The sequence below is a fragment of the Colletotrichum aenigma genome (genome assembly GCF_013390185.1).
Source record: "Colletotrichum aenigma strain Cg56 chromosome Unknown KSG_Cg56_contig02, whole genome shotgun sequence".
NCBI lineage: Eukaryota > Fungi > Ascomycota > Sordariomycetes > Glomerellales > Glomerellaceae > Colletotrichum > Colletotrichum aenigma.
In genome coordinates, this window is record NW_023500908.1 from 5794014 (window position 1) to 5821060 (window position 27047).

The 27047-nt window shown below is 54.6% G+C and overlaps 4 protein-coding genes across 4 annotated transcripts; 2 read left to right on the plus strand and 2 right to left on the minus strand.

The window, feature by feature from the left end:
- Positions 1-13892: 13892 nt before the first annotated feature.
- Positions 13893-15060, minus strand: CDC2 (Cyclin-dependent kinase 1; the record flags this gene model as incomplete). Its single annotated transcript, XM_037318833.1, has 3 exons — positions 13893-14160; positions 14237-14912; positions 15024-15060. The coding sequence occupies 3 exons, from the start codon at positions 15058-15060 to the stop codon at positions 13893-13895; spliced, it is 981 nt and encodes a 326-aa protein (XP_037183784.1).
- Positions 15061-15890: 830 nt separating this feature from the next.
- On the plus strand, positions 15891-16974 carry abh1 (Alpha-ketoglutarate-dependent dioxygenase abh1; the record flags this gene model as incomplete). The annotated part of the gene is made up of 2 exons (XM_037318834.1): positions 15891-16164; positions 16211-16974. The coding sequence occupies 2 exons, from the start codon at positions 15891-15893 to the stop codon at positions 16972-16974; spliced, it is 1038 nt and encodes a 345-aa protein (XP_037183785.1).
- Positions 16975-20504: 3530 nt separating this feature from the next.
- On the minus strand, positions 20505-21647 carry QDOI-0 (Quercetin 2,3-dioxygenase; the record flags this gene model as incomplete). Its single annotated transcript, XM_037318835.1, has 1 exon — positions 20505-21647. The coding sequence occupies one exon, from the start codon at positions 21645-21647 to the stop codon at positions 20505-20507; it is 1143 nt and encodes a 380-aa protein (XP_037183778.1).
- A 2974-nt stretch (positions 21648-24621) lies between these two features.
- Positions 24622-26598, plus strand: ADA2-0 (Adenosine deaminase 2; the record flags this gene model as incomplete). The annotated part of the gene is made up of 4 exons (XM_037318836.1): positions 24622-25451; positions 25504-25874; positions 25924-26308; positions 26361-26598. The coding sequence occupies 4 exons, from the start codon at positions 24622-24624 to the stop codon at positions 26596-26598; spliced, it is 1824 nt and encodes a 607-aa protein (XP_037183779.1).
- Between the last annotated feature and the right edge of the window lie 449 nt (positions 26599-27047).

Genomic DNA, 27047 nt, shown 5'->3' on the forward strand with positions numbered 1-27047 from the left:
TTGTTGCGACTGACGACAATGGCAGCCAAGGGCGAGAGAGAAAGTCCCGAAGTTCTGGAAAATGCCCGGTGCTCTATGACGAATGGAGGATAGACGCTCGATTTTTCTGAACGTCTGCAAACGGATGAAGTATCCGAGTCACGCCCGTCGAGTGCTTGGAGAGGTTTGCGGGTGAGGAGTTGAAGGCGTCAAGTAAAACGACGGGGCGAGTCAGGGGGACGGCGGTTTGGGTTTGGGTTTTGGAGAAAGAGCCACGGCCGCGATGTGATGAAATTATGGACGTCTAGGACAGATTGAGCCGTCCAGGTGTGATTTTGAGTTGGGTTGGATTGATTGATTGACGCTTGGATCGTGCAGCCGCGACGGAATAGCGGATGGCAGACGGGTGTCAAGGTGTGTGAGTTCGACGGCGGCAGAGCGGTAGAGCGAAACCGGTGCGATGCGAAGATCCCAGCGACTCGCGGGTGACAGACAGTGCAGTACGGCGAAAATCACAGATGGACAATTAGAGGGAGTAGTCCAAAACTTCCGAGCCGGCGGAGAGGAGGGCGTTGGACGAGTGTCGATTGTTGATCAATTGTTCTCGGGGCCGCGGGGCGGACGTCGTGTAAGCCAGCAGCAGATTGAAGATGCTGTGCCGACTGTAGTGCCCTGGTAAGGTAGTGAGGTAAGGTAGGCTTTGTTCGGCCGGGATCCGAAGACCGGAAACGTGAAGCAGGTTGAAGACGGGGAAATGATTGTCTGTCTCGATTCGGACGTCGCGAGCGAGCGTGAATAGTTTGTCCGGCCGCGCTGTGTCGCCGGTAGATGGGGTTTGAATGAAGGACTGGAGATATTGTTGGATTTTCCGTAGCTTGGCGGGGTGAACCTTGGCCGAGTCTTTCTCGATGCGACGGGGATAAAGTCAACAGCTGGGGAGAATGACGCAGGTCGTGATGCGGTATCGCTAAGGTTCAGCAACGTCCAGGTTGGCCGCAATGTGAACCGTGAGGGCAGGACGTTGGTTATGCGCTTTTCCGAAGTGAAGCCACCTTTTCCCTGGCTGACTGCGGAACTGTTGCTGTTGCACCTGGTGGTGGGTTGTTGGTAGCGGAGATGCACCGCGGTCGGCACCTGGAAGAGTGGTGAGGTGGGGGTGTATGGGGTACGGCGACTTCAGACCAAAAATGCCCGGCGGACAGGGTATCCGGTATTTGGCACACGGTCACTGAGAGTCTGGGCAGTTGGGCGCTGAGGCGGTGCAGGCTGCTTTCTGCGAATGGAGTGCCGAAAGCAGGGGTCCTTCAGGTTGGAAGCGACTCCGACTGGTTGTCAACGGAACACGCTTTCTGTTCGTCGACGGTCGAGGCTCTCGGGCAGAATCGAAGGCGGAACGGAACACGAGGTAGGGTGTCAATCGAGATGCGGGTTGCAAGATGGATGCAGATGAGCACCAAAAGAAAGCCTAAGCGATGCCGGTGGTGGTGGTGATCAAGGTTGATAGATCAGACGGGTGTCTGCCTTTTAATCCAGAAATCTGCGAGGGCGGAGTGAATGCGATGCGAATCTGACAAACGTCGATTTTCTCCAGGGCGGTGACGATGATGATGCGGATCCAATAGATGCAAGAGCTTGTTCCAGTTCTCGGGTCAAGAAGAAGCCTTGGCGGACTCGGGTCGAGGTCGAGGTCAAAGGTTGACGGAGCTCACTCAAGGTGCAGCTGCAATGGTGCAAGTGGGTGTGGGGCGGGATATCGCAGTTGGTGTCCAGCAACAGCAACGAAAGGGTGTCAACGTCCAATAGTGCAGACGTGAATTATCCAGGGGAAAAGATTGAACAATAGAGCCGAGTCTAGAAAAAACAAGGGTTGAATAGATTCGATTTCGTATTAGCAGACCGGCTGTGGTTGTTATTGTTGTTGTTGTCGATGTTGATGTCTCGGCGTCAATGTCGTCTCCCTGCTCACGATAGGCGAAGGAAAGCCGGGTGTCGTATTCAATACAACAACCCTCGAATGCCGGTGATGATGCAAATGATTTGAGATGGAGGAGAGAATCAAGGTCCTGGCAAGAAACAGGATTCAGATTTCCCAGGGCTCGAGAGGGAGGAGGACACAGGGATGAAATATACGACGAGAGGCGCCGAGGGTAAGGGATGGATTGGACGGCTCCTGTGGGTGAGATCGATATATTTACTTTTGCAAGCCCAAGCAAGACCCGGCCCAGGACCACGGCCAGGCCAAGGCCGAATCAAGAACACGGTCATTTCACGACCATGGCCATCATCTGCAGCTGCAGCTAAATCAGCTACGGAGACAAGTTTCCGTGCGGACAGGACGGAGACAAGCGCGGCTCCAAGCTGCATCTGCGTCTGTAATTACCTTACAGAGCACCCTACGTCAACCCAAACCTCACTCAGTGTCTCACGACGGCCGTTGACTGGCCATCGCCGCTCCGTTGGGCTCTGTCATCCCCGTAGCCTCTCGTGCCGCTGCACGCCAAAGCCGGCTGATGGACGCTCAGCCAGTGGTTGCAGAAACACAGAGACACGATCCCACAAGCAAGGGTCCATGTCTGCCAAAACAAGCCCGCTGGAGCTTTTCGTCCACAGCATCCAAGCGAAGCGAGCGACAATCCTCACTGAGCGACACGACCACGACTTGCAGCAGAGAGAAGAAAAGCGCATTCACGCGGGCAGGCCCCACCCCCAGCCATTCCTTCCTCTGCTGTCTGATGAAAGTGTCGCTGCCATCGTTGCTTCTTGCACTCTGACTGGCCAACCCCGCTACACACACTTTACTATGCAGTAGGTCCGCAGCCGGTACGTACCACTTCGGCCGAGCACCTTATTCGCTCTCCCTTGCCCCTCTCTCGCCTCTCGTGTTTCTCGGTGGAAACGGCGCGGTGCAACAACGTCCAATGGCAGCCGCTGAACACCACCAAGGAAGGCGACGATGGAGTCAGCAACCGCCAGCTCAGCACCAAAAAAGCATCAAGCAGCCCCGGCTCACGCAATGCAGACATGGATCGATGGTGAGCTACACTACTCCCATGCTACGCACGTCAGCTTGCCTTGCCGTCCTGTCTTGTCGCTGTCAGGGGCCCTCAGACACGACTGTTGCGCGCGGCTCATTGGTGGCCGCGTCCTACGTCGAACAGACAGATGAAACAAGCGATGGCCTTCTTTCTCGAGCCCTCGTTGCCAATCGATTCGCGGCCAAGCAAGAGCACTTATTTGCGTTTGCCCTTGCCGAAACCCCTGCAAAATGCAGTATTTTCAGGTCTTCTCACTCGCTTTTTTCAACCTCAATTAGTACCCTTTTTCGTAATTTTCGCAATACGTAAAGTATACGCCGAAATAAAAAAGATACTACTAGTATTAGTAGATTTAGGGTAATTAAATAATATTCTTTTTATCTACATTTATTAACTTTTTATTTTTAGTCTTTTTTAAAGTAGTTACTTAGCTAAATATAAGGGAATTAGCTAAAAAATTATTTAATTTCGCAAACTTTGCGAAAATAAGATATTTTAACCTAATTACTTTAGTAAAAAGAACGAAAAATAAAAAGTTAACATATATAAATAAAAAGTATACTAATTAATAACCCTAATTCTATTAGTTTTTATAATATCTTTTTTATCTAGGCGTATACTTCACATACTATATTATTTATATTAGAAGTAGGTAAAAACGTATTTTACCCCCTAAAAGCTGTGTGAGAAAAAGGGCGTGTAAGGGCCTACTTGCAGGGGTTTCGGCAACGGCAAACGCAAATAAGTGAGGGAACCCTTCCACCCACGATCCCGCCAAACTCACTCCAAGTCAACACAACACACCCGCGTCGTTGGCGACTGGAAATTGCGACGGTCCAATGGGCGTTTCCCGCTGCTATTCTTGTTTTCGCCTCCTTTGATGAACATGGATGAAACAGCAACAAGGCCTGCCTTTGCCTTGTCGCAGGGCAGGGAAGCGACGGTACCAGCCCGCCCGGGTCTGGCACCACGCCGCGTGGTTGCCTGTCACGCCTGTCCAACTGCTGCTGGAGCCGATGAAACTACCACCACAACGACACGACGGGACCACCACTAAGAAGGACAACTGCCCGGCCCGCGTCGCGACCATCCTGAGCTGACCTGACGCCGATACGCCGCCGTCTTTCTTCCGCCGTCTGCACCCCTCCGTGAGTCATCTTATTTCGAGCCCGTCTAGGTCTCTATCGTGCTACTGCTACTGCTGCTGCTACTGCGCGTTGCTGGCGCTGGTGCTGGTGCTGGTGCAGACTCAGGGTCTGGGTCTGGCTATCGCTTGCCTCTCGGCCGCTGGCTGCTACCGCTGGCTGCTGGGCTGCTTCCCAGGCCTGGCTGTGTTGCCATCGTGTGTTTCTCGAGACGCCTCTGCTATCCGTCCGCCTGCTACCCACCTGCAATCTATCGTCGCCGCCCACTGCGGTTAACAGCCACATCGGCCTCTGGCCAGTCTCGTTGTGCCCTCACAGCTGATCAACAAACAAACGCCATGCTTGCGCTTCGTTGCTTCTTTTGCATGCCTGGCCCGCGGTCCGGATGGACGTGGTGGACCCGACAAAGCCAGATGCCCTGCAGCCAGCGCCTGCACTGCAGATTCCCTCAGGTTTACCAGCCGCAAAAGCGCTCGGAGTTGAGAAAAAGTTTCGGTCCGTAAACTCTGGAGTGGCAACGCCCGCCCTGCAGCGGAATGAACAAAACGAACACCTCCAAAAAGGCGTGACCACGCCCGCTGGGCTTCCTACGCTACGCTAAACTACAATCGTGCAACATGGCCAATCAAGACAAGGCATTTGTCCCCCTCCGAGTCCTCGCAAATCATGTTGTCCATCCTGTTCTGCATAGCAGTTCAACAGCAGCAAGGAGGAATCCCGCCGGAATGGGTCAAGCGTTTGGTGGTGTTCATGGAACGAAACATCCAACGCCCTCGCTATCTTCTGAGACAGATTGTGAAGTCCCTAATCCTCCCACCAGTTTAACCGTCGGCCAACGACACCAGGCGTACGCAGCCCACCAACATGCTCAGCAGAGGCAGGCTGTTAGCTTCAACACCTCGTGAATTCAGCCCAGCCCAGCCAGCTCTCATCCGACGAACCTCTCGTCTTGGCTACAGAATATACAGCTTGCTCCTTTGTCGGGCTTTCGGGGCCCATCGGCAGGAACTCTCCCAGTCCCTTTGGCGCACCCTGGCTTGTCTGAAAGGGGCGAAGGAGCCGTTTATCGTGTGGCTTCGCAGCTCGACTCGCTCTACTGCTGCATAGTACAGAGGATCCTAAACAGACTTCCCCAGTCGCTGCGATTCCTCCACATGGCTGGCTGACCATCCAATACTCACCGTCAGCCAGCTCTTGGACTTCTGTCGCCTGAGCCAACCGGCGAATACTCCCATCCAATCATGGCCCCTCTTGCGCACGCAGCCAACGTCGAGAGATTAGCCCTTATGCCTTTTGCCAGAACGGGTTACAGATACACTACATCAAGCCGTCGTTGACAAGATAAGGGCCCTGTCAATGCCCACCGCCCGGCTCAACCTTACCAATCAGACAGAAAGTCAAAGTTTCGAGTTCGCATGATTGATCGCTCCCTTCCCGCAATTGACAAGATCAGTCCCATGGCATCCCCGGGACAGGGAAGGAGCTCGTCGCTTTCTCGTCACTCTCAATCACTGCGCGAACACCCCTCCTAATCCTCCGCCGGCGATATCGATAACCTTCACGCACACACTGTTACTGCCCTCCCCTGAGGTAGATCATTCCCCACGTTGCGGTTTCATGTGCCTGCCTCTTCATTCCCAATCGAATGCATCCCTTCTCCCCTCCGGCTCGACGTGTCCAAAAGCCTCAATAGTCACTCTATCCAGCCCCCTATTCTCCCCTTTTTTCTCTAGTCTTCGGCTCAATGGACCGACGCCCAAGCGCAGGGCAAGGATCGAGAATGCGGAGGCGTAGGGAAGCTAACGCAAGCACTGTCAAACAGCCCCCAGTTTACAGCGGCCCTCTATCGTTGAAGTGAACAAACTGCGGCATCCGTGCAGAGTCCCGTCGTCTGAATCTTTGCCCCTCTTGACAGCCAAATGAGCAGCGAGAGAGGGACCGGATGGCAGCTGACAAAAGGGCAAAGACACCGTCAACTGCCACATGCACGAGCCCTATGGCGCGCGGCGTCGATAGCTTCGCGCTATCACTCTTCACAAATGAGCTCCTGCGACGGTGGCTTCGCCATGACCCGCGGACTCCCGACCAGATTGCCAAAAGTGTCAGGTCTGCTAGCCCTGCTCAGATAGCATGGCCAAATTGCCCCCCCTCTCGATGCCCGCATCACCATCAGGACCCCCGGATGCTCACCTCCTCTCGAGATGCCTACTCTTGCCTATTGCGGCCGCTTCTGTGCGACTGCTTGTTTTTGAGGTGTGCCTTCATCTAGCGACTTATCTCGGCAGGAAGGTGCTAAGATCCGCCACCATGCATCAGGGCGTTGCGTGCTTGCATACTATGCGGTGCTATTACGCCATGGAGTTCTGCAGCAACACGAGTTCCCCGGCCGAGCTCGAGTTTCCCCCTGGATGGCGCAACGGATCTAGATGCTGTGTTTGGCAGCCTCAGCGGAGACACAGGCCAGAGAGGACTGTGGCTTGATCCATGGGACGGGGTGTGCTGCAGTTTAACTGGGTATCGTACTTGCACACGCATTGTCGATGGTCGGTGGTGGGCTCCATCCTCAGGGACCCCGTCAATGGAGGCGAAAGCGTGTGAGGGCGACTGGGCATCAAAGCCTTCATGCGAAAATCTGCCGTTGCAGGCTTGCAGCACTACGAAACAGGCATCGCAAGCTGTCGGCCCATCATGCCAGGCTCGTGCTCATTCCTTGCGGCGTCCCCAATTCTCGCAGCCCACGTTGCATCCACGGCCAGCGCAGACGCTCCCTCCGCATCTCTCGTTCAATCGTTCAAGCATCCGTCCCTCCGTCCGTCCGCCTAGACCGTCTCGGCTCCCGTCTGCATTCCTCACCGCCTCCCTCCTCCCTCCCCTCGACGACTCCCGCGGCTCCATCGCCCTCTCTTCAAACTCCGTCTCCACAAAACGCCGGGCGACCTTGCCGCTTCGGTGCTGGTGCGTCGGAGACCACTCCGGGCTGATGCCGTGCAGATGGCTTGATTGGCCGGAGAGGCCTTGAAACCAAACACCCTCTTCGCAGGGCCAACTCGCCAATCGCGCCTCCCAGCGCAGGCCACACGAGGTGGCTATGCCCCTATGGCCCGAGACAATTTGTGGCTGGTACCGGTCGTGGCTGCTCAACAGACGACCCAGAGACTCGGGAACTCCTTTGACGCATCTGAAAGAGAGAAAACTTTGCTCGATTGCAATCCCCTGGCCCCGTGGTGCTTCGAGGCTCAGCTCAGCCCGGCGTATAGGAGGTTGCCAGAGTCAGACATACAACGTACATATGGGAAGAACAGCTGGCTGCTTGATGCAGCAAACACGGCCGTCCCCGCCACGGAGCTGTTCGTGATGCGAATTTGGGATTTCATGCGTGCCGTCAAAGGTAGAAAGCGACGAACCGGTTTAGGTGTGTCTCCCCCTTGGCCGTTCGGATCGTGCCAGCTGATTGATTGAGAGGGAGCATGTCCATGCCTGCTCGTACCTCCGTACCCCGCATGGACAGCGTCCCTCCATTTCGAGCCACACTTCCCGGTCGTCTGAAAGACACACGCCCCCCTCGTCCCCTGCGCAGTCGGCCTTTTCGCCCTCTCCCATTCGCCTGGCAGGGATCCTAAGGTGTGGCGCGTGCGCTCCCCCCAATCTGTCATCCCATCGCTGATCGTCGGCCTCGGCTCAGGTAGTCAGTTGATCGACAATTCCCCGATCACGCTCACCAGGGGTCGTGCTGCCCTGCATCGTGGCCCTTGTTCCGCCCTCGCCTTGCTGGCTGCCCTGGGCCCATGTCGCCGTCGACCTCGGCCCCGGGGCTGCGCCGCTTGGTGATTGGGTGCTGGCTGCGTTTGCGTTTACGCAACAGATGGCCACCAGCCACACTTCGGACCCTGATTGCCTCAGCCCCTCCGCCTCCCGCCATTGCTACGCCGCCGTGCCGTCAATTACTAAGTGTCCGTAGTGAGCACGCAGTATCCCACTCAGTCCCGCCCGAACCGCCACTTCCCGGATCCGAACCTGGTCATGGTTACCAAGTCACGTCGTGTCCGAAGGGCAAACGTCCGTTTCGACCCCACGAAGCGTCGCAATACGAGCAGCCGCAGCCGCAATGCACCAAGCAATGCTATCAACACCGCCAAGGCGGTGCGGCCAAGCCAACGTCACGATCGAAGCCAGAATCTGCGTCCCAGAAACCTGGTGCACTGCACAGCGCTCAGCAGCCAGACAAGAATGAGAAGCCTGCCAAGCCACTCTTTCGTACGAAGGCAACCCCTCTACCGTCAACACTCGATACTCGACATCGCAGAATGGTCCTAAAAGGGCCAGTGGCTGTCCGCTGCGGCGTGCCGCTTGCCGGGTCGTGGCGTCGCCCGGCTGCCTCCGTTTCTTTGATGTCTCGGGCGCCGGCGTGGGATGCGGATAAACTTCGTTTGCTCGTCATGCAGCAGCGGGCACGCAAAAGACCAATTTGATTCCAGCAAGGCATCTTCCGTCGGCACGTCGCCGAGACGCTCTTCCTCTCTGGGAAGGTGAATCAAGCTCAACGCCGCCTCTCCCAAGGAACGCCGCAGAGACAAACAAAAAAGCATATACTCAATCTCGAGAACTGAGACCTGCCTTACCCTTTCACGCCTCATCCATCGATCTTCAGGGCACCTTCGCCAGCTCTCTTCCGCTAACCACGCTACACAGACACCCTTTCCCCCTCGCTGCGTCTGTCCATCTTCCCCCGCCCGGTGGGAAAAGCCAAGCAAGCTCCCGCGTACCCGGCCTTGAAAGGAGAGAACCTGAGGAACAGCGACGTCAAGGAGGCTAGGATTGGGAAGCCCAGCGCCAGCATCAGCAACCCGCAGGCAGCTCATTCCTCTCCTTGCCTAGCCCAAATCCTTATTTCTCAAACGCCTGCAAAAGGACCGGGAAGGCTGAATGAGGTGAGGTCTACACCCCGCCTCGACACCAGACGAACATCATCCGTCTTGACGGAGTAGACAAGCGACGAACCATCCCGCATCGCGTCCGGCCCGCTCAATGGCCCCCAACCGCTGCGTTTCAGGAAGCGCGTCCTCTCGTCTAAGCCTCAGAGCTGTTCACCCTCTGCAGGGCCTGTACGACCAGGGCAGCATGCCATGAACCTTATGCAGCTATCGTCCGAACAGGCCTTTCGTCCAATGTCAGCGGGAGCCCGCGATTCCCCCACAAGCGCCCGGCCAGCGAAGGCTGTTGGTCCCGTTGCCTCAAAAATAAACGCCGACAGTCTGGATAATGGCGTTCAGAGTCAACCAGCCAGGAGCGAGACATTTTGCCATCGCCTTCCGTTAAGAATTGATGCCTTCACCAAACGCATCACTCTCGGGCTCCACTGCCCTGTGCCTCTCCGCAGCCAGGACAAAAGAACTTTTCTTCCCAATCCCTCCATCACACGCATCCACGACCGAGTTTCCATCCGCATCCGGCGAGACATTTTCCGCCAGCGCACATGGCAGCCTCCTGCCTCCTGCCTCACCAACACCCAAGACATCCCAACGGGCACAGCCTCCACAAGATCCCACGATCCTCTCCGTCTGCGGGCTGCCAACGCGAGCGATGGCTGCTTTCTGGCTGCCTTTTTTATGGCGCACACCTCCAGCTCAACCTGCTTTCTCGCAAGCTCCAGGTCCCCGAGACGGCCCCTAGCCAGCCCAGTGCCTTGTTTTTTTACACAATCGTATTCGCTTTCTCATCGCGCTCTCGCAGTTACACACCCTCCATGTGGAAAATCCGGATAGCCTCAAGCCAACTCACGCCTCGACCCAGCTTGCGCTCATGTTCCTAAGTCCCCGGCCATCAGCCTCCCGTTTGCGGCCTCGCCGGTGACGTCCAGAAACCTTCTTCGTCGCCTTCTAGCGCGTTCTGCCGCCGACACTAGCACGCCCGCCCAGCCCATCGGTCCTCCGCCATCGTGCCTTCCCGCTGAGGAGTGTATTCAGGGCACAACTTGCTGCCCCAAAACGGCCCATGCCGCGCCCGCGGAGATGTTCACGCTCAAACTCTGCCAAAACGATCTACAGCAACACCCCGAGAGTCCGTAGTGTGTTATCTACGTACGCCTTGGGTTATGTTACTTCCCTTAGATGGATTTTCTCCCCCTAGATGCCCTCGTGCATTCTACGCCTTTACGCACTTCTTTTTCCCTTCTCACGTCTAGTTTTGTCTGCCCGGGCATCCAGGGCGCAGGGCAGAACGCCCGCAGGTCTTCTTGCTGTAAGTTTCAGGAAAAAGAGGCATTCGTGTGAAGGTGGCAAGAGTTACTGTCTCCAATGTCTCTCATCTTATCCTCGAACGGCATAGCATCACCAACCCCGTGGCCTTGCGCAGTCCTGTATGCCCTCTCGGGGGTGTAGGGGAACACACAGCTGAACAGTGCTGCCTGCTGAACAGATCCGGTTTTCTGGGATGTGCCTCCAATGTCTCTCCCCGTTTGAACCCAACTCTCGGAATCGTACGTTTGCAACACTCGTTGGAACCATGTCTTACCATTCTTACGTGCGATTCCGTTCCCTTGGGATTCTGGGGTTGACACAGTTGGCAGTTGAAGCCTGGCGAAAAACAGCCTGCTTGTGATAATCTGGGCCTTGGGTGGGATTGCTAAGGCTCGTGAAACTCTAAATCGTGACGAAGACGACGCGCCCGTTCGAGAAGTCCAACCAGAGAGCCGTGACGAAACTCTGACGAGAGGCTTCCTGGTCTTAGCCTCGACATCACAAGCCTGGGACAGAACAGGCCCCGTCGAACCTGCCTTGATGACCGCTATTACGTGATACTTCTCACGCCCGTCAAAGACGACACTGACGGTGCTTGCTGGACCCCCCTCCCCCTCCTCTCTGGGCGCTAGGCAGTTTGTCCAGAGGTCGTTGGTTCCCACGGTTCTCTCCACGCGCCTTGCCGCACGTTATTCGTCCTCCTTCCACGTAGGTCAGGGTTGTGCAAAAGTCCCTCCTCCCTGGCCTATTTTGATGTTGGTGCCTTGCCCTGTTGGAGTATGTGCGTGTGTATGTGGTTTTGTTTGCTTACCTACTCCAACCAACCAACTAGCCAACCATTCTCCATGCACAACATTCCTCACACAAGTCTGTCCGCAAACAGCCCTACCGTGGCAACTAATGCAACCCGGTGGATGTCAATTTGGTTCCCGCGATTGTGCTTTCTGCTTGTCAGTGCGTGCCGTCCAAGTAGGTAGTAACGCAAAAACCCATGCGGCGACGGCCCGAGAGAAACTACAATCATCTCCGTTTAAGGGAAAGAAGAACAAACGCCCTTTTGGTGGATGCCTTACTGTCTGGTGGCCCCATTGGGCCGGACCATCCCCCGACACGGAGTGTGTCTACCTTCTTTCCTACGGGATGCCGTTCGTCCCGTCGATCCTAAGCCTCCCACGAGGCCGAATCGCCCGAACTGGCCGGTCCTTCTTCTCCTCGACCGGGGTTAGGACATAACCACACACAAAATGTAGACCAGTCGACTGCCGAGTGAGAGACAGAGTATAGGCTTAATGCCAAGAATAGCAACGCAGCCTGGCCGACCTGCTTACACCGCACCAACGCAGGAACAACAATGAGGTAGACAAAAAAGTGACATACTGGCCCCACGCAAACTTCAAAGAACCGCAAAGTACCCCATGTTTCGGTTTATTTGGAAAACACAACCAACAACCCACACACACAGGCTTCTTCTGTTTTTCCTTCTGGACGTCCCGTCTAACCGGTGGGATGGGGACCTTTTGAAATCCTGACGACGATGTGGGGGAGGAAGTCTTTGTGAGCGAGTGAGTAGATGACGATGGGAACTAAACCGTTTCATGGGCGTTCTCGCGGATGCGATCTCATCCGCCGCTGGCCCCCCGTCTATCCCTCCTCGCACCTTCGGCTATCCGACGTCCATACCATTGAAATTGGCCATCAGCTTTGGGGGCCGTGGGGCGGCATGAAATTCAGTTTGAGATTTCACGTGAGGGTATCCGTATGCAGTCGCCATTCTCCGAGTCACACCCTCCCTCCATCCCAATGGCCGCCCCCAAACCACCCAACCAACATGACAAAAAGGTAAGAGGAGAAACGCATGCAAGAAGACGAAGCATGCACCATCGAAAAGACGTTTCGGCAGTGCTAGCCAACGGGGCATCACGGCTCCGGGGGACGGGTGACTCGCCATCCGCGCCAGTGCCGTGAACAGGGCGGCGCGTCAGGCCACATGAGCAAGCGACGATGAGGCCATGAGCCGATCAGAGAAGCCTTCTTCTCAACCGTTCTAGGCATACATGCAATTTTCCCCACACGTAGCGAGAACCTGGAGTATATTTCTTCATCTGCTGACAGTTCAAGCCGCGCACTCCAAAGTAAAACAGAGTCATGTAAATCAAATCTGATGCTCGGTACCTGGCGTGATTCCCCCGGAAATGGAAACCGTTTCGCCGGACCGGGCACGGCAGTTGCTCCAGCCGAACAACCATCCTCATCCACCACCTCACTCCTGCTTGTGCTCCTGATGTTCATCATCCACATTTCGGGGAAGCTAGCACCTGATAGATCTTCATCGCCGAAGGATGGTGTGATTCCCTTGGCCCTTGGGCTACAACGAACCCTCTTCTCCCACGTTGTGCAACGCGTAACAAGGTCGGTCCTCTTCGGCAAAAAAAAAAACACACGCAAAAAGAAGAGACGTTCCTCCAACCGGACTAGGTGGCGTTGCAGATGAATCGGCAAAACGGCTGCAAGGCGACGCAAGGTTGAGCCCAGAAGCCTCATGTTGCGCATCTTGTGGACGAGGCGCAGGGCCTGGAAGCATCTGGTGTCATGAAGCATCTCCGATGCTGGAGACGATCTTCGCCTTGTGATCTGGATGGGTTGTACTGATACAGTCAATCATTTCATCCTCTTCACACAACACACAAAAGTGAGAATGAGATATTAGACAAGAACGCCTTCAATGCGGAAAAACGGCAGAATGCCAAACGTGTCTTTTTTGTTCCATTAACCTGTCCTACCGAAACCGACCGTATGCATCATCTTTACTCCGTGCATTAAGATTTACGACAAAAGAAATTAGAGTGAGAAAGAAAGTGGGTGAATCTCTTTTTCGCGTGGAACGGGGGGCATGACTTGGATGAGGAGGTATCAGGCTGCCTCGCTGTTAGGAGGGATGGCTGGGGAGGACGAGAGCTACGCTCGTGCTACAAATGTGCTGGGGTGACGAGGTTACTCATCCATCTTTCATGACACGGTACGAAAGAGCCTGGTGAGTGAACTGTTCTGTGTTCTAATGCAACGAGGCATCAGCCAATCTCGGTAGGGGGTGTGCGCGTTAGAATTGTCGTTGTTGCTCGTTGCAGCCACTGCCACAAAGGCTTCCCGTCGCGCTCTCACCAGCATGGTCGAAACGAACGGTTGCCCCGGCCTTCCCTTCCTCGACACCTGATGATAGGTCTGTTTTGCTGGCGCTGGTGACCGCCCGAGTGACCCAAAAACAAAACATCCCCCAACTCTCAAGTATCCAGAAAAGCAAGTAAGGTACTTTTTGTTTGGATAAGAGTCTGCTGTGCTGTGCTTATGTGTGTCTCCCAGGCCGGCCCCCACAGAAGGTTGAGAGGGGCAACACATGAATAAACAATGTATGCAGAGAGCCGTGGACAATCCCATCAGAAGAAGGCCATGTGCCGATCCTGAATGGGGGCCCGGCGCTGCTGCTGGATAATGGGGTACTCCTAGTGACCATAGTATCCGTTCGTGCGGCCGGTCCGCGAGTGCTGCTCAGGGTAGGTCTCGAAGTACGGGTGGTTGCATGCGGCCTTTGCCGAGATGCGGCTGGCCGGGTCGTACACCAGCATCATCTCGAGGAGCTCGAGACCCTCGGCGTCGAGGTTCGAGCACAGAGGCTGGGACTCATCTCGGATCCACTTGGGGAAGGAGCTCTTGAAGTCAGGGTACGACGTGACACCGGGCCAGACATCCTCGGTAGGGGTTCCGAGCGTGCTGCAAGAGGGAGACATGTTAGCGAATGTACGAGACAAAAATTAGGGGCTTCTTCTTTCAAAGAGGATAGACTTACCGGAAGATCTTGAAGATCTCGTCAATCTCAGAGTCACCGGGGAAGAGAGGCTTGCGAGTGCACATCTCGGCAAAGATGCAGCCGACGGACCACATGTCGACGCCCGTCGAGTACTGGCGACCGCCGAGCAAGATCTCCGGGGCGCGGTACCACAGCGTGACAACCTCGTGGGTGTAGGTGCGCAGGGGGACACCGAAGGCGCGCGCGAGACCGAAATCCGCCAGCTTCAGGTCGCCGTCTTTGCTGATCAACAGGTTCTGGGGCTTGAGGTCGCGGTGGAGGATGCGTCGAGAGTGGCAGTAGCGGACGCCGTCGCAGAGCTGCCACATGAACTTCTGAATGACGTTCTGGTTGAGACCCAGACGGGCAAGGGACTCAGAGCTGCCCTCGGGAAGGGCCTTGCCGCGACCACCATCGCTGACGGGCAGGGACTCCATGTACTTCTTCAGGTCGAGGTCGAGGAACTCGAAGACGAGGTAGAGCTTGTGGCCGTCGGCGTGGACGATGTTGAAGAGCTGGACGATGTTGGGGTCGCGCATCTCCTTGAGGAGGGAGATCTCGCGGATGGCGGTGGAGGGGACACCCTCGTCCTCGGCCTCCAGGCGAATCTTCTTCAGGGCCACAATGCGCCCGCCATTGAGCAGGTCTCGAGCCTTGTAGACGACACCGTAGGTGCCTGAAGAGAAAGAGGAGAGTCAGCTTGGGGCTGCGGGATGCAATGGACGATGCTTGCGTCATTGTGCGCAGGAGCAGCGGTCCCGGGGCGAGGGTTGGATTTGCAGCCTACCTTCACCGATCTTCTCGAGCTTCTGGTAGTTCTCCATGGTGGCGGTGCAGCGGGTATATCGAAGCAGTGATCAAAGAGAGTTGAGAAAGAACGAAAGAACAATTCTTGACGCAAGTCGTGTTTACCGCTCGAGGAAGCGTCGGAGGCAGTCGTCAGAGTCGGGAGGCGATGTTTTGTGGCGGGGGGTTTTGGTCGTGGAGATCCGCAAGTCACCTCAGGGTCTGGGCCGAACGAGGGGCAGAGCTGTGTGAGAGAGGATCCGTTTTGGGACGACGGGGGGCAACGCAAAGGGAACAGCGAAAAAAAGACACAAAAGCCGGAAGTCGAGATACGGGGAGCCGCTACGAGAGGAAAATCTCCATGGGAATCGGTCGGTCGACGAGAGGTGTTTGTCGGTGACGAGGTTCGCAGGGCCGGGCGGGAAGGGCGTCGTCGGGGGCGGATTGGTCGATGTTTTGTGGTGCTAAAATTGCACTTCGTTGTCGTTGTTTACTAGCAATGAAGAAAAACAAGGCGCGATCTGATCTCACCCAACCAAGGCCTCTGACAGCAGGGTCGCGTTCTCCCGTGGCGTGGGTGCCCCGGTCGCCTGCCCCCACTATTCTTATCGATAGCAGCGTTATCGCACGGGTGGGTGCTATCGATAAGATCGCTGCTGCAATGGTTGGTGGGGTCCGACGACTCACTCGACCGAGTTTGTCCCGCAGTTTCAGTGAGGCAACGTACGATGCGACGGCCGGAGAGAGCAGCAAAACAGACATTCATAATTATTTCCTGATGGAGACGCTGACTCAATAACACAACACTTTATCCTGGCGATTTTTGTATCGATTATTCACCCCGAACACATTGAATCATCGACCCACAATGACGGCCGAAATCGTCGAGCTCGACGCTCATGAGCAGCCTTCCGAGGCGATGCGGGCAAAGTGGAAGGGATACTCGAGGGCAGACCAGAAGGACCTCATCAATGGAGATGCTCTTGATGATCCCAGATTATCAGAGCAAGCTGAGAAATTCTGCGTTGCCGGAAAGATTTCAGTCGATCAACTCAAGGCCGCCTTTTCTCACATAAGTCCGAACGCAGTCGACACATCAAACCTTCAAGAGGTTCCACTACTCTACCACCCACTTCTGCCAGGTACGTATAAGTGATTGATGATATTCTCCTTGGCTGATTAGTTTAGGCCTTATTGTCGTTCCAAATCTGGTCCCTCCCGAAATTCAGAAGACCCTCCTTTCTCTCATGATCAACCGTGATCTCAGTGTCCCAACACATCAGACCAATCTTCACCTCCACTACGACATGCCTTATCCCAAAGCATCTGACGGGTCTCCTGAATCTTTCTTCTCATATCCGCCATATCAGACACCACTGTTTACTCCGAAAGATGCCTCGGTCCACAAGCCCCTATCCATCAAGCAGGTGATGGAGCGTCGCCTGCACTGGGTCACTCTCGGCGGACAGTACGACTGGACGAACCGCATATACCCAGAAGACCTCCCACCCCAGTTCCCGTCCGACATCGCTCAGTTTCTCGAAGCCCTGTTTCCCGAAACGCTGGCGCAAGCCGCCATCGTCAACTTCTACACCCCGGGGGACACCATGATGATGCACCGCGACGTCAGCGAAGAGGTCGACAAGGGTCTGGTAAGCCTCAGCTTTGGCTGCGACGGGCTCTTTATGATTGCACCAAACGATCCAGACAATATCTCGGAAGAAGCGAAGGCTACTGGCAAGGAGTACCTGCTCCTGCGGTTGCGCTCTGGCGATGCCATTTACATGACTAAGGACTCGCGCTTCGCATGGCATGGCGTGCCCAAGGTGCTCAAGGGCACGTGTCCGGATTACCTCGCCGACTGGCCTTCAGAGGATGGCAAGTACGACGGCTGGAAGGGTTGGATGCAGAATAAAAGGATAAACCTGAACGTGAGGCAAATGAGGGATTGATGTAGTAGCATAGACGATGGATTTACGAGCGTTGGATTTCTCGTCCCTGTAAGATACCATATAGAACACTGCTGCGTACTTGGGTATGAAATCTGCATTTCCTCATGTGCCATGTACTCTATGTGCTTCATGCGACAATGTTCCATGATATTGTTGTCTGCATCGTGCCTCCAGGGACTTTCTGTCAGGGCGATCAGGTGAATCATGTGAGTTCCGCCAGGAACTGTCGCGCCAGTCGTCTGCAAAGAGCGATGACATCCAATGTGAGATGAACTTTATTTAAGACTGTCGTTCCTTTATCGTGAGACGCTCAATCAGTTAGTATCGCTCCTAAGCTGGGCAGGGGCAAGCAAAACACATAGTTATTTAAGACGTGATCAGTTAAGCGGAAGGAACCACCTGACGCTTCGTAACAACTATCACAAACTACCTCAGGACAGAAGTAAATACACAAGTCGGACCGCGAGAAGGAACAGTAACAATCAATATGCAGAACCAAAAAATAGAAGCCAAGGGTCAAAAGAGTTCACCCACCGGTGTGGGCTAATCTCTGGTGCACATGCTGGGAATTTTCTCGCTCGGTATCGGTCGGTCGATCGGTAATTTTTGCCTGTCGTCGAGTAGGCTCGAACCCTTATCCTTCACACCACCCTCCTTAATCCTAGACCTCATACCATTGTGCCACCGGGCGAGGCGTCCCTCGCCCGGTGACGAAAGACTTGGCTCTGGACTTCCTGATACAGGCCGTGTGTGTGTTTGCTGCTGTGAGGTGAGTATGCTTTGCGTTCTTCTCGCTTGCGGTGGAGCTGGTGCCTGAGGTGACCGACAAAGGTGAAGCAACTCGACCTTGCCTCGTGATGCCTCGCCCCTTAGGCCCCACACCCCAACCTCAGGTGAAGCCGCAAAAGCGCAAGTAAGATGAGGCAATTCATCTTGAGTGTAGATTTCTTTCTCTTGAAGTGCCTCTGGGCGAATAAAACTTTTGGTTCCTTCGTGAAATATGTGTTTGTTTACACTAACGCCTAACACCCTCAGCGTGCCTTCCTCTCGACGCCTCACACTCACAACACGACCAGTTCTAACACCTACTTTGCAAACAAGTAATCTCGTCGCTTCTCAGTGTTCTACGAAGCATTAAAACTGCACTTACGACAATCGTATAAATATTCTAGGCACAACCGGCAATTAGCTGCACACGTGCATCAATGATGCTCGAGCCCTTCATCCCGTAGACCGCGAACTCCTGATCAACAACCCCACTAGGGGCATCATCGACACTTTCCCCCATATAATAAAACACAATTAGGCTGTTTATGAGGAATTGATCTTGCGTGAGTGGATTGATACGTTTGAAAGTCGACACCGGCAGGTTTGCTTGTGTCATTCGGCAAGTTGCCTGACCCCTTGAAAAAGGGGGCTGAGAAGAGCTTGCCGGTTCGCTCCTGCCTTATTGACGGTATACATGAGATTTCAGATGAAGCCGCTAAAATTTACAGTTTCCCTTTCAATTTGAACGGAATTTGCTATCCTGGCGAACGTTACTTGCTAAACGGGTGGATAACTCGATTCTCCCTTATAAAACCACGATCACCATTGCTTTGGGCATCCTTCTTGCCGTCCTTCCTGCGGGATATCGAAAATCCTCCGGAAGCCTTCTCACCTCACTTTTGGGGTTCTCTTGGCTCGGAGACATAGGAGTTGCGCTGCAAGAGACCAAATTCGACAGCTCAATATGCAAAATATTTCTTCAGCGCTCAACTGCTTTAGCTCCATATATTGTCCAAATTTGACAACCAGCAGTAGAGGCACGGTAGCTAATCAAATACCTATTGCTTACCATATTCTCACATGAGAATCGTCTACTCTCCAGCGTCGTGATGCCTTAGGTAGTGCTCCATACGGCTCAGAAGTTTACTTTCGTGTTTACAGAGCAATCACACACATTGTTACAAACACATGGGGTTGATAACCCAAGGGTTTTCTCAAGACCGCTCATAACCGCGCCGCAGTACTAATATTGATGATTTCAGCTTGAACTTAGCTGTGTTATCTGAGCATCACGTGCCATTTGTAAAGTGAATGGTTTTATTTTGCCTACTACCGCAAATCGACCATGAACGGCCAAGAATATTAGCCTGCATGTCGGGCTTAAATGGCATGTATCTTATGCTAAGTCATGTGCTTGTATCGAAGCAGAGAAGCCTCACCAGAAATTTGTAGTCCTCCCTTCGATGTTTGGGCTGTTTACTGGGTGACCCTGAGACGGGCACGAGGTGATTCTCAGCTATCTCATGCGTCGCACATGTAGCTGGCCATGCGCTTACATCCAATTTACTTGATTCAAGTCTCGTGGCTGCCGACACCTCTGGATTCCCGTTTTCTGGGATGACTATCTTGCCGGGCCCATGAATGCTTGCGCATGAACCCTAGCCTCTACCCCAAAGCCCGAAAGAAATATATCGAAGTCGAAAGTCTCCGACCGCCCGGCTCGAACAACTCAAATGAACTGTAGCTATTCTGGTCGACTGGTGGAACACACGGGGCGGCAATCGAGACAAATTCCTCAGCTCACTTGTGGTGAGATGATGAGGTCTCAACACCACCACAAACCAAAACCGTCCGTGGCGATGTCAATCAACTGTGTCGCTTGAATAACGAAATCCCATGCCAGGGCCGTTTCCTTGATTTTGTTTGCTGGTGAAAGAGCTTCTGCCTGGGGTCTAGTCGGACTGAGTTTAGTTGAGTTGATGAGTAGGGCCTTTTGGTTCGTACTGCGCCTCACCCAAGCCCCTTTTCTGGCCCCGTTGCGGGGAGGGCAACCAGCACATGGGAAGATCGATCTGTGGCACCGAGAAATTATCAGATGGATATTCCGTATCCATGACATTCTCGCGTCGGATGTTTTGAAACTGGAAGCCAGGGGAAACCTCGTTTCGTGAGAATGGGTTCCTACAGTCGATCTGCCTTGCTTGGAGCCCCGAGGCCCGGCCAAGTTCAATTTCATGGAATCCTGCTCAAGCTTCAAAAGAAATCCCAAGGATCACTAGGTTTTGAAAGGATTAAGGCATACCGATGATACTAAACTTGAGAAATCAGCCTTGGTTTTCGATGGGTCATCCAGGAGCCCAACACGCACCCGCGTTGTTCGTGATGCTCACCAGTGACGGTCTTGGCTTGTCCACGATCATCGCAAATCCTGGTTGAACACGAATCAGGCGTCAACGACAAAACTTTGCAGAGATCCCCAGAGCCCAAAACACCACAGAACAGACATCACGAGTCTACAAGGGGGCAGTGTCACTAGCTTCTGAGCGGAACAGGGACTATCGTGTACATACGGTACCGCCACGAAAACGGCCTCATGTGGATTGAATCTAGACTATGCATACGGTACCCTTGCACCAAGCCAAGGGCCTCATGCGGCTTGTCGGGTGCTCATCCCGAGGGTATCAACAATAGATGAACTTTGTACATGAAAGTAGAAAAAACACATCTCGGGAAGGATCACGGTCTGCCTCCTTACCGCCCATCTACTGGACAGTCAGACCGGCGTAGATGGGGTACGTGGCGTACTCCCAGGGGATGGCGTTCTGGAGAAGTTGGTAGTCGAAGCCGTCACCGCCACCGCTGACGTAGAGGAACTTGGTGAAGGCGGCCGAGGCGTAGTAGGTGAAGGGGGTGCTGGCGGGGACGAAGACAACGTCGCCCTGGATCAGGGTGACGGGGTCGTAGCCGTCGACGCCGACGACCAGGGCGCCCTCCTCGAGCTGGAAGGCGACGGGCTGCTTCAGGTTCGCCTCGGTGGCGGTCTGGTTCGAGAGCAGGGGGCTGATGGTAGCGGTGCCCATGGTGAAGTTGCCGGCGGTCTGGTTGCCGGTAGCGAAGGGGGCGATGAGATGGTAGATGCCGCCGTCGGCGTTCAGGTACTTGGGGCCGCGGTTCTTGGCGATGAAGTTGGGCGTGACGGCGTCGGCGGCCAGCTCGTTGGCGGCGGTGTGCCAGGTCGACGCGCCGCCGGCGGTGCCGTTCACCAGGTCTCGGCGGGGGCTGTAGTCCAGCTGCGCGTAGACGTCAAAGGCCTCGAGGGCGGAGATGAGGTCGGGGTTGGAGCCGGCGGAGCTGTTGGAGGTGGCGGGGACGAACTCGGAGCCGGTGGAGGAGTTGAACTCGGAGTTGGCGATGGCGACGAAGAGCTCCTCGAAGCCGCCGGGCTGGATGACGCCCGTGAGCTGGGTGTCCGGGTCGGTGATCTGGAACGTGTGGATGGTGTTGTGGGGCACCGCGCCGTAGTCGCCCGGGGTCAGGAGGCGGGCCTGCTCTCCGGACGAGTTGGTCTTGGCCCAGAGCTGGAACTGGCCCTTGGAGCAGTAGAAGTTCTCGTAGTGCGCCTTGTGGATGTGAGGAAGAACGCCCAGCTCGGTCGATCCGGGGGCGTTGGTCTGCATCAGAGTGAAGGCGCCGGCAGAGGCATTGCCGGTGACGGAGAAGCGGTAGACCTGGTCGCCAACCGAGACGGCGCGGCCAGCACCCTTGCGGAGGACGTAGGGCTGAGAAGTGTTGGGGGCTTGGTCGAGAACGAGGTCCTTGGACGTGCTGTTGGCCTTGGCAAAGGGGCCCTGGGGAGCTGCCGCAACAAGGGGGAGGCCAGCGGCGAGGGTCGCGATGAGCTTCATGTTGGCGATTTGGACTCAGACTCGGGTGGGTTCGAACGGTTAGCGAGAGACTTTGAGCGAGAGAATGGATCGACGACTGAGGTTGAGGATCTCACAAGCACCCGAATCGCGAACGAGAGGGCTTATAAAGGGGAAAAGATAACTGCCACGGGATGTGGCCGGACAATACAGAATCCGCTCGGAGTCCGAGCCGTTTCTTCCCAGCTCCATAACGAAAGGAGGCGCCCGTCGAGTGTAACCCTGGCAGCAGATGTTGCTTGTTTCCACGCTCAAGGCCGTCGCGGACGTCGAGACCGCGTCTGCTCCCTTCCAAGGCCCCGCTGACTAACATGTTTCTTGATGCAAAGCCTTCCGATGCCCACCAAAACGGTCCCGTTTCGTAGCCATCGGCCCGCTGTTCGTCCCATTCTGAAGATAGAGATCACAGGGGTGACGGGAATCTAGCATGACGTGAACCAGGGCATAGATGAGCTGAAGATCGCCGCGGCGAATAAGGGCCGAAGTTCAGACCGAATGGAACCCCATTCTGGAAGGGATGTTGTCTGTAGGACGGCACATCATGGTGATGAGAAGGAGTTGGTTTCCACTCGGTTGACGTACGCTGTGGCGGAAATCCCGGACTTCCCAGTCATTCGTGTTATTGATGCCCTCCTTTTGCTGGATCCACATCGGGAATTCCGGGTCGGCTGCCACAGCGATGAATCGTCCATGAATCAAATGGTTGGATTTTCGCCCCGTCGTATCGGCGGTCGCGAGCGCCGAGCGCGGAATCGGCTGTCGATGTTCGATATAAGGAAGGTCGCGGTGACCCCTGCGTCACACTTCTATCCGATGCATCTCTCAGCATCAGCAACTGCACTCACATGGGATGACCTTCTCAATCGGTACAACATCCGTTGATGATCACAGACAACATCCTATTGTGAAGAAACGTAAAGTAGAAACATTCATGGACTGATGCTTTCGTGTAGCTGCATCTCTGCGGCGAAAAAATGGACGCTTCTGGTCAGCAGGCAGGACTGATGGAAACCTCACAAAAGCACCCTCTTAGCTCGTGGCTCATCGGTAGGCGATGGCTGTCATGCCCTATCGGTGGTTTCTCGAGATATCTCAATTGCACAAAGGCGATCCTTGGTGGGAATTGTGATTCTCGCCTTCCCTTCAACGGCCGTTCATGATGATCATGGCGATGAATGCGTCCATAATCAACCGTATGGAAGTCCGGTGCGATACACTGCTCTGCGCCCTGTTGAAGGATTCGGTATGGCTGATTCTCACTTCTGTCACTTCTTCCTGAGAAAGCGGCCGCATGACGCAAAAAACCTCTCGGACCTCATGAGCCAGACTGGCTAGCGGGATCCATCATAAGCCTGGTGTTGTGGCTGCGCATGCAAGTGGTGTTCTTCTCACTCCAGTCAACTAGCAAGAAGTCGCGGGGTCGCCTGTGTCAAATACGATGCGGCCTCTCTGATAGATGCGCTTGATGTAGTAAAGACCGTCCGGTGGCTGTGACCGTACTGAGATGGAACCACCCAATAGCCTTCTAGCGCGGCTATGAGCCTTGCTGCCTGGTAGTGCGTTCGATGAGGCCGCTTGAAAACCGATGAATCGGTCTAGACGACCTAGCAGGGGTGCGTTGAAGAGTTTCCAGTTTCCTGGGAACCAGCTGTACCCCGGGTATTTGAACAGAGCCTCATTGTGACTGCCATGTGGAAAGCCCCTGGCAGATGGCTTGGTCTCCGGATTGGGCCCTGTGAGTTGTGGTCATGACATGGCGGTGATGAGTGACAGGGTGAGTGAGTGTGGCCGTGGATGACACGAGACCTTTGAGGACTCATACGGCAGGGAGAGCGCTGGCAAAGCGGCGACGCCGGTTTGGGTCTCCGGGCGGCTTCCAAACGGCTGTGATATGAAGCCGAAAGCGTCAAGTTGTAAAACCGTTTGCCGGGGAAGGTGAGATGAGATAGTCACGTGTCGCTTTGACGATGCAAAGAAACGCCAAGAAAGAAATCCATCCCTCTCTTTGCCCTACCTACCGGCAAGTGACACTTGTGACATGGGAAAGACAGAGCGAATGAGAAAAGCCTTACTATCAGCCCAATGGCTGCGCCTAATTTATGTAATCGACGCTAGACCACATGGGGTAATAGGCGCTTAGTACCAGGCAGTAGCCCCTCCTTCTGCCGGCTCCCCAGCCTGCTCACTTTCAGTCCCACCGCAGCTCTTTCCAGCCCCGAACGGCCTGCAAACGACGAGCTTGCCGACGGTTCTACCTGACCTGCATTGCGAAGAGACAACCGGACCTAGTCATTGGACCGGGCTGCGGTTGCCTCAGAAGTTCCATCAGTTGGCTGATGTTGGCTTCAGTTACTGCCAATTTTAAAGGCGCGCGCTCTAGCTTGGCTGACCAGCTGCAGACCTCTCCAACGTGTACTCATTTCTCCTTAGTTAGGTACTTTTCCAATTCACTGTACCTTTCTCCCTCCACCTCATTCAATGCCTTGCCCTACTCACTCCATTGCGCCGTTTCTTTGACCATCAAGACTAGCGACTCACTCTTTTTCCACTTGCTGTACTTGCCATGAGGGTCAAGACAGAGGACAGGCAAAAGAGATAATTGAAGGCATTGCCCTGCGACCGTAGCCCATGTGCGACGCAGAGACAATTAAAGGCTTCATTCATTGCGACAAAGCGCTTTGGTGATCGTTACCGCCGCACTGATACCGCTCACTCAAAAGACCTCATAAAGAGCTTTCATCAAGTTTATTTTCGTCCTTCATCAAAATTAATGGGGAGCCTATGCTCAAACATTGAAAAGGACGATGCGCCTGGCGAAAAAGATGCTCAGGGTAGAAGGGACAGCACCACACTCACACGACACTCCTCTAAACGTTTACAGAAGAAACTATCCAACCACCGCCGTCGCCACCAATCCGCACTCACACCCGACATCCTGCCCCGTCACCAAGCAGATATGAGCATGGCCCAGGAAATGATTGATGCCCATGATAGAGTCATCGACGGCACCGGCAACGGCCACGTCGGCCACGGCCAGAAGGGTCGCCGGACCACCGTCCTCGATCAGCCCCGCCCGCGGACGAGAGCCGCCTCATCCGCCGCCGCCGCCGAGATGAGCGTCGACGAGTATAGACGCCAGAGAAACGAGATCCAGCGTCGCGAGGCCACCCTCTCATTTGACTTCAAAGCCACCGTCCAGGCCTCGCTCAAGGAGCGGGACGCAAATGCCATCATCCAGAAGCTCAAGGCAGACGACCAGCGCGATACTTATGACGCGGCTGACGCAAGGCTGGGGTGGGGGGGTCAGAAACATGCCCGATTCCCGGCCGACCACTTCCTTTCCAACCTGGACCAGATCAAAAAGACCAAGCTATTCGAGGTCGCATGCGCGATGCCAAAGGGAGCACATCTCCATATTCATTTCAATGCTTGCCTAGAGCCCTCGGTCCTCTTAAACTACGCCAAGGACATGGATCGCATGTTCATAAGCAGCGATATTTCCTTGGCGCCTCCCGCTGAAGATGAAGAAGATGGTGCAAAGAAGGACGACGCCCTTGACCGCTGCAAAATTCAATTTTCCATCATCGCGCCCTCAAAAGAGAAACTAGGTGATATTTTCTCCCCTGAATACGACTGCCCGGATAGCAAGAACCGACTGTGGTACAAGTATTCTCAGTTCCTCAGTGAATTCCCAAGGCTCCATGGCCGCGATGCCCAGAAGTGGCTCGAGAGTAAAGTGGTTTTCCATGAAGAAGAAGCGCATGGCTATCTTCAAACGGTTCAGGGGTAATTACACCCCCATCTGTGTGGGGTTGATGATGCTAACAGGAGAGAACAGGGCATGGGACAAATTCAATACCCGCACCCAGATGATGAAGGGTCTGTTCAACTACGAAACCGCCTATCGTAAATATACCAAAGCCCTCCTCGAGGACTTTGTCCGTGATAAAATTCAATATGCTGAGATTCGCCCAAATTTCATGGCGGCGAACAACCTGTGGACCGATGACGGCACAGAGCAAATCGACAACGAGGGCATCATGAAGCTCATCATTGATGAGTACCGCAAGTTCCAGGCCGGCAATGACAAGTATTTTGGCGGCATGAAGATCATCTACTGCACGCCTCGGTCTTTGAGTAATACGCTGGTTAAAGCCGCGCTGGCAGAGTGTCTGAAATTCAAAAAGATGTGGCCTGAGTGGGTGGCCGGTAAGTCTGCAACTCGTATGTTGATAAGCACTCGATACTGACGAAGCAGGATTCGATTTGGTTGGCGAAGAGTCAAAGGGGCGGCCTCTCAAGGACTTTATCCCCGAGTTCCTCGAGTTCAAAAAGGACTGCGGAGACATCGACATCCCCTTCCTCTTCCACTGCGGAGAGACACTCGATATTGGCAACGATACGGACGGCAACATCGTGGACGCGCTCTTGCTCGGCTCTAAGCGCATCGGCCACGGGTTCTCCCTGGCCAGACATCCTTACATTATGGAGCACATGAAGAAGAGGGGGGTCTGCCTCGAGGTGTGCCCGATCTCAAACGAGGAGCTTGGCCTGACGCCGAGGATCTCGGGGCACGCCATGTACAACCTCCTCGCGAACAACGTGCATTGCACTTTGAACTCGGACAACGGAACAATATTCAGGTATGTCGTCCCGTCGAAAAGCTCACAAGACATCCAGCTGACAACATCACAGATCGAGCCTCTCGCATGACTTCTACCAGGCCATGGTGGGAAAGACGGACATGACGCTGCACGGCTGGAGGCAGCTTATCGAATGGAGCCTGGAGCACTCTTGCATGGACAAGCACGAGCGCGCGGCGGTGACTGAGGAGTGGAAGAAGCTGTGGGACGCGTTCCTCGACTGGATTATCACGACGCACGGGAGCGATGCCGCTGAGCCCAAGGAGGAGAAGCTGAAAGCGTTGGCTTGAGATATGCTCTACTCTGATTCTTTGCTTTCAACATTTAGAGATACCAAGGGTGAAGCCTAGGACTTGATGAGACGACTTTTGACGATGTTTATGAAAAAGAAAAGAGGGCGTTTTCATTTGCCGAGAGTTCCGGTACTTGGTGATTCATGCGCGGTACTTTTCTCTCTGTCGAAGTGTAAGAAGCGTTGAGGCTGTAAGGTACCACCGAAAAAGGCAGTTCCGTACTTGAAGCACCGATCCCTACCCTTCTTACACAAGCCGCAGTCGAGGCAGAACGTTGAAGTCATTAACAGGCTCGCTCCGACTGCCGTGGCATTTACATGCCTAGAAGTATGATGTGCAATAATGTCGACTCCTTGTCACCTAGACGAGAGTTACTAGCGTGGCGAAACTTGTCTTACCAGTATTCCATGTTCACCTGCAGGTACAGCTAGTGTCTTCGCATCGTG